Raw genomic sequence first — 6724 nt, 5'->3', positions numbered from 1 at the left:
CTTAGCTGGCCTCTCACTGTTGCTTTCTTCCAGGGGAGGCTCCATACTGCTGTGGAAATAAGGTTGCTTGTTCTTCCTCCTGACTGAAGGAGAGGTGCTTCCCTTTCCAGTTACTCTGCTCAGAGTCTGACATTGGATGAGACATTTGGCAGCACCAGTGGAAATCAGCTTGCTCACAATTTCGATGCAGGTGGCTAGTGTGGAGGTCCTCGGCCATCTTCAGCCAGCAGCCAACCTGAAGTGGGAAACCTAATGCAGGCTGCTTGCTGTGTTGTTGGTCTCCTCTGAGGTTAATGTTTTGTGAACTGGGTGTTAGTGCTGAGGTTCACCTGAGGCAGCTGAAGCTGAACAAGCACTGCTTCCTTGAAAGTGCCTCGTGGGCAGTGGGAATGGCCAGTGGCTGCTTCTCACCACGCTGTCTGGTGGAACAGTTCAGAGGCTCCTTGCTAGACTGCTCAACGTTTCACACCTGTCCCTTTGCTAAAGGCAGCTTCCCTTAAAAGCCTTCTCTAATTTTGCCTTTCAGATTGTCTGATCTCCAGCACTGACCAGCCATGCCATCAACTATGGAGGCCTCAGAGGGGGGAGAAGAAGGGGAAATCTTGCGCTATGAGGAAACAGAAGATGACAATGTCAGGTGAGTCCTGTCTCGCAACATGGCACAGGTACAGTCTTGGTCGAGGCGGGAGACCTTCGAGGTAAAGGAGTGATCTTTCTCCTCATCTGAAAAGGAGTAAGGGACTCCAGTAGGTGATTAATCAAATATATGTGCCGTAAAATCTGTTTAATCAAACTGTACTGGAAGGGATGGGAAGGAGCGATCTGGCTAAGGCTGACAACAAGCAGTTGTTTTTTTAGTCTCTACTATCAAACTCACATTTCAGAAACGCTTTGGCCATTTGTCAGTTGTGTTTGTGCCTTCCTGACCAAGGTGAGCCAGTTTTCCATGGCCTGCTGGGCAGTCTCATGTGACAGCAGCTTGTTTTGAAAGATGACTCTAGAGGTGAACTCTGCTCCAGTGAGCTGCCTCTCTTGCCTTTGCAGAATACCCACTGGTCTAGGCAAGAGTATTTTTCTTGGAGGTTAGTTTAAAAAACAAATTCACAGACATGCTCTAAAAGCCAAGGCTTCAAACTTGAGAAATGGGCAGGGTGACTAGGGTGCTTCCCAGAATACCTAGATAGGCTGGTTGACCTCTCTTTGAGTTGACAGGCTCAGTTTCGTGAGAAGTTAATGCTCCCCTGGCTCTCCCGGCACATCCAGGCCTTGTCTGGCCTGTTGGCTGCCGTGTTCAGCCACTCAGTGGATCTGGAATGCTCAAAGTCTGTCTCTTACAGCTAACGCGAGTGTGCTGTCTGTAGCAAACTAGTCTTAAAAACTAGTTTTTAAGTAAGGTGCACTTTGGCATAATTTTGAGTGAGTGTAGGTGTTGATAACTCTGTACCGAACTCCAGGTAGGAGTAACCTAAAATCATAGATTTTGGTTTTTTTTGGAAAGACAACTTGTAGCCCGCAAAAAGAGAATAAATAAATTTTTAAGGGTGTTCTTGCCCTGTTTTGCCATTCAGCTGTCACCTCTTCTCCAGCAGTTGATACCCAAGATGGAAAAGCTAGGGTCCTGCCTGTGTATGCATCTGCTCTTACCTGAGCCTTTCTCCTTCTCCAGAGTGACCACGGAACAGCGGGTACCACCAAGGCTCCTGTGCCCTTTAGCCTGCCCTGGTAGTTGCTCTTCATGTGCTCAAGGACTCTTTTTGTAGTATTGTTGGGGCTCACGTGGGTGAGAAGCAAAAGTAATGGTGCAGGGATCAGAGGATCCTTGGCAATTGCTTCAGCATCCTGGGTCTGAGCCCCTGGTAAGCCCCAACCCTCCCGGAATGGCAAAGTCTGGTTGGCACATGGACACCCACATCTGGACACCGCAGCCTCTGGCTGCTTCCTCCTGGTGGTGCCAGACTGTGGGGCTGGCCTGAGGGATCCCACCTTCTTCAAACTGGGCCTGAGATGGTAGGGAGTGGGGAGGTCCCATGGCAGGGACAAACTCATTACCGCATGTGGAAGTGGGGTGAAAGGTGCTCTCCCTGTTTGCCTGCAGTCCCACCGACCTTTCAGAGCTGCTGAAGGAGGGGACTAAGGAATCCCACGACCGTGCAGAGAACACTCAGTTTGTCAAAGACTTTCTGAAAGGGCGGATCAAGAAGGAGCTCTTCAAGGTGAGTGCTGCTCTGCTCCCATGGCAGAGAAGCTCTTTGACATACCCAGTGACTGACGCAGACCCTGAGGCAGAGCCTCACAGCCCTGTATGTAGGGGCGGGGAGGAATCCAGTTTGTGTGTATGTGGTGCAACTGAATAGTTGAAACTATGGGAGGACCCTTGTCCGTGTCTCCTGCCTGATGTATCCTACAACTGGGACCCAGCGGGGTGAGGACCACACTGGCCCAGCACAGATTTACGTAGGTGGAAGTGCTGGGCTTCCGGCCACACATCTGCTGGCTGCTCAAGGTAGATGTGCTGCAGCACAGATACTGGTGGCATAAGCTGTTTAGGAGTGAAATCCTGGTGGGATTACAGCACTTATTCCATCTCTGGAGACTAGGCTGTTTTCCACAGACTTCAGGTCAGATCGCTTTCTGGTTTGGGTCTGAGCAGCACTGTGTGATCCTGAAGATCTTGGCATATACAGTAGTCTCCTATAGCACAAGGCTGTTGGTGCTAGTTGTACCTTTTGGATGAAGTTAGTCCTTGCTCTCACAATGACAGGAGACCCAGAGCACGCAGCCGGCAATGTTAGACTAATTCTTAACATTGCCTGCAGAGCACAAGCTGTTATGAACACAGGTATAGAGTCACAGAATCATTTAAGTTGGAAAAGACCTTTAAGACCATCGAGTCCAACTGTTAACTGTAACGCTGCCAAGTCCACCACTAAACCATGTCCCTCAGTGCCATGTCTCCATGTCTTTTTAAATACCTCCAGGGGCGGTGACTCAGCCACTTCCCTGGGCACCCTGTTTTAATGCTTGACAACCCTTTGGGTGAAGAAATTTTTCCTAATGTCCAATCTAACCCTCCCCTGAAGAGAAGAACCTCTGATCCTTCCAATTTTACATTCTTGGTGCAGGCTCTCTGGGCTGGTTTTGTGTCAAGCCTCGGGGTTTCCTCGTTTACCCCAACTTCATCCTGGGGGGAGTAGTCACAAGGTGTGATGTGCTGATGTAGTGAACGGCTTCTCACATTAGTTCTGCTTTGCCCACAGCTGGCCACCGTGGCACTTTACTTCACGTACTCTGCTCTGGAAGAGGAAATGGATCGCAACAAGGACAACCCAGTCTTTGCTCCTCTGTATTTCCCCCTAGAGCTTCACCGGAGAGAAGCGTTGGTCAAAGACCTGAAATATTTCTATGGAGAAGACTGGAAGGAGAAGATCCAGTGTTCAGAGGCAACTCAGCACTATGTGGACAGAATCCATCATGTGGGACAGCACGAGCCAGAGCTGCTAGTGGCTCATGCTTACACACGCTACATGGGAGACCTCTCAGGTGGCCAAGTACTGAAGAAGGTAGCCCAGAGGGCTCTGAAGTTGCCCAGTACTGAGGAAGGGATCCAATTCTACATGTTTGACAACGTTTCCAATGCACAGCAGTTCAAGCAGCTCTACAGAGCAAGGATGAATGCTCTGGACTTGGACAGGAACACCAAGGAGAGGATCGTGGAAGAGGCCAACCGAGCCTTCAGATTCAACATGCAGGTACTAACTCCCTTGAGCCCCTGTATGTGTAGGTGCTGCTGCTTTCAGGTCTGGACCAACCTTTAGGTCCAGGTTAATTCAGTCAAACTGCTCATCCAGACAAAGTGGTTTGGGTCTGAGACCACCAGAACTTCTCCATCTGCTAGGGGTGGGATTCTGGTTTGAATAACTCTGCCAGTAGCTTCTGGAAACGTGGCTGGTGTTGGGTAGGAATTCCTCCCATGCTCCAACACCACAGCCAAGCCTTTGATTAGGGCAAAATTGAGATTACTTCCCTGCAGGATTCCCATGGGCTGTGTGGCTCTGAAGCAGCAGGGAGAGCAGAGCTCTCGCTCTAAGACAGCCTCAAACTGTTTGAGCATATTGCACCACACTGGTCACAATTCATCTCCTGTCTCACATCTGACATGTTGCCTGATGGCCAAAAACTTCTGTATGGCTCTTGTTTCTTCCCATAGTATTTGCGTTTTATAAAACCTGACTGAGCTGCCACCCTGCCCCAGGGGAACAAACATAGTCTTAGCTCCTGTGGGGAAGCTTTAATCTGTGCCTATAGCAGGTCGTTGTGGTTTAAGCCGGTCAGAACCGCGGTGGGATGTGGTTGGCTCCTTTTTCATGATCCTTAACGGAAACCCCTGGCAGTAGAGCTGGAGGGGCAGCCTGACCACGGCACAGAGGAGCAGTGATTCCCAGAGAGGGTCTGCAGCAGGGAGGGGGGAGTGTGTTGCCTCGTGCTCCGACCCGCAGCAAGCTGGAAGGTGAATGGCAGAGTGATGCTGCTGTCTCACTCCTTGTGTCTGACCTGATGCTCCCGGATTGGGCTGTGCCTTCTCAGAGCCATAGCGTGTGCCAGATGTCCCCGCAGGTCTGCCTGCAAGGTGCTCTGAAATGAGTAGCAAATGCTGTCTTTGGGAGCAGCGAGGCAGGAGTGGCTCTTGCCTGTTCCCCAGATTGCTGGAGGGGTCCAGGTGAAAGCTGCCTGGTTCAGCCTGCTTCATCCACTCGCCGTCACCTCCTGCAGGTATTTGATGAACTGGACAAGACTGGCAGGTCGCTGACAGAAGAAGCCCAGGACGGCAGCTTTCCGCTCCACGATGGAAAAGGAGACCTACGCAAATGCCCTTACTATGCAGACAAGCTAGGTAGGTCATGGGCAACCACCGAGCTGCCACGCGCATACAGCACAAGACTTGCAGCGCTAACGGTGCTTTCTGTGTTCTAGCAGGCAAGGCAGGACCCGGCTGCCCCTGTCACGCTGCCGTGGCCTTGGCAAAGCAGCCCCTAGTGCAGCTGATCCTGGCGGCCTGCATCGCTGTGGCAGCAGGAGCTGCGGCGTGGTACATCATGTGATGGGCAGAGCGGCGCGTGGCTCTGAACGGCGGCAAGGGGAGAGGCGTGCCCCGTCCTTCCTCCACTTGTTCCCTTGCTGTTGGTGGTGAGTTGACTGCAGGGTGGAAGTAAGAGAATAAACAGGAATCCTCCTGCGGGACTGTCAAAGACTCTTTGCACGCCAGGGATGCAAGCACTGCAATAGAACGCCTTTAGCTGACTAGTGTATAGGACTGATGCGGTGTGAGGATTCGAGGTCAGCGCTGCCCTACCCAGGTTGGGGCAGCTTTAAGGCTAGAGGTGTCCTGTCCTGTACTGGCAAAGGCTTCACCCGCTTGGCTTTTCATCCTATTCCTGGGAGCGGTTGCTGGAGGGACTTTCCTGCCCTGGGCTGGCACCCGAGAACGCGTCATCAGTCTTTTCAGTGAAGAGCACTTGCTTTCCTACCCTGAGAAAGGGACGCTTCAGTCGTGCTGCACGGGCTGTGCTCTGGGGCCCGTAGCTCAGAGGCGCGTCCTGTGTGGTGCAGTGGCCCTGTTAGGAAGGTCCCTGCACATGGGGACAGGCCTGTGTGTGTGGGGGGGGGCATGAAGGTGACAAATGGCTACTGTGCAACACTGGGGCTCTGGGTTGGGGTGGGTTTTTTGGGGGTTTTTTGTTTTCCTGAAGCCTTGACTGGAATAAAAAGTTGCAATGCTGCCACTGGGGAAAGCCAAAAGCACATCACTGGGAGGAGTGAACTGTGCCAGGAGGTAGGTCTGCGGGGGGCTGTGGATGGCAGGGGAGGAGGTTGATGGGGAGAAGCAGTGTGGGTAACGGCTCCCATGCCGTTGTACGTATCTCTGAGCCATGCACTGCCCTTACACCCCCCCGTCCCTGCTGCCTCCCCTAGGGTTTCCCCCAGCTCCTTGGGGGGAGGGGACCCACGGCCTCTACTCAAAGGGGCAACGCTGTGAGGGCCTGGGGCTCCCTGCTGGTGAGGGGCTCCTGCTCTGTTGGGGGCAGTGCTTCCCTGCAGGCTGGCCCTGGGCTCGCTGACATGGGTGCCCTTCTGCCTCCCTCCAGCCCAGGCCTGCGGGGCGCCTCCCCTAGGGTTTCCCCCAGCTCCTTGGGGGGAGGGGACCCACGGCCTCTACTCAAAGGGGCAACGCTGTGAGGGCCTGGGGCTCCCTGCTGGTGAGGGGCTCCTGCTCTGTTGGGGGCAGTGCTTCCCTGCAGGCTGGCCCTGGGCTCGCTGACATGGGTGCCCTTCTGCCTCCCTCCAGCCCAGGCCTGCGGGGCTCTTCGCCTTGCCCCTTGCTCCCCGGGTCCTGGTGCTCTGCTGGGCCTCAGGCAGGCCCTGGGCTCACTGACATGGGTGCCCCTCTGCCTCCCTCCAGCCCAGGCCTGCAGGGCTCTTCTTCGCCTCTTCTTGTGCTTGGGCACGAGGGGAGGGGGGCCCTGAGGAGCAGAGCTGGGGAAGCCCCAGCTGCAGCTGTGGGCAGGGCAGGGCAAGCTCCTGCTCTTCCTCCAGTGCTCCAGTTCCACCCCTGCCCTCCCTCCTCGTCCTCAGCACCCCTGGGTTTGGAACAGGGGGTGAAGAAAAGATACACACGGGGTTCAGGGTCTGTTATTTATTTACATAAAAACACTGACTGGTTCCACCT

The 6724-nt window shown here is 53.8% G+C and overlaps 1 protein-coding gene across 2 annotated transcripts; it reads left to right on the top strand.

Moving 5' to 3' along the window:
- Positions 1-529: 529 nt before the first annotated feature.
- On the top strand, positions 530-5243 carry HMOX2 (heme oxygenase (decycling) 2). 2 transcript variants are annotated; one of them, XM_010290058.1, is made up of 5 exons: positions 530-637; positions 2096-2213; positions 3258-3749; positions 4771-4891; positions 4975-5243. In XM_010290058.1, the coding sequence occupies exons 1-5, from the start codon at positions 555-557 to the stop codon at positions 5097-5099; spliced, it is 939 nt and encodes a 312-aa protein (XP_010288360.1). In that variant the 5' UTR covers positions 530-554; the 3' UTR covers positions 5100-5243. The 2 variants fall into 2 exon arrangements, with proteins under 2 accessions (XP_010288360.1, XP_010288359.1); XM_010290057.1 differs by having other exon boundaries at positions 531-637; positions 4972-5099.
- Positions 5244-6724: the final 1481 nt, after the last annotated feature.

The sequence above is a fragment of the Phaethon lepturus genome, unplaced genomic scaffold (assembly GCF_000687285.1).
Source record: "Phaethon lepturus isolate BGI_N335 unplaced genomic scaffold, ASM68728v1 scaffold27326, whole genome shotgun sequence".
Taxonomy (NCBI): Eukaryota; Metazoa; Chordata; class Aves; order Phaethontiformes; family Phaethontidae; genus Phaethon; species Phaethon lepturus.
The sequence above is the reverse complement of the archived record's forward strand: the minus strand, read 5'-3'. Positions and strand labels throughout refer to the sequence as shown.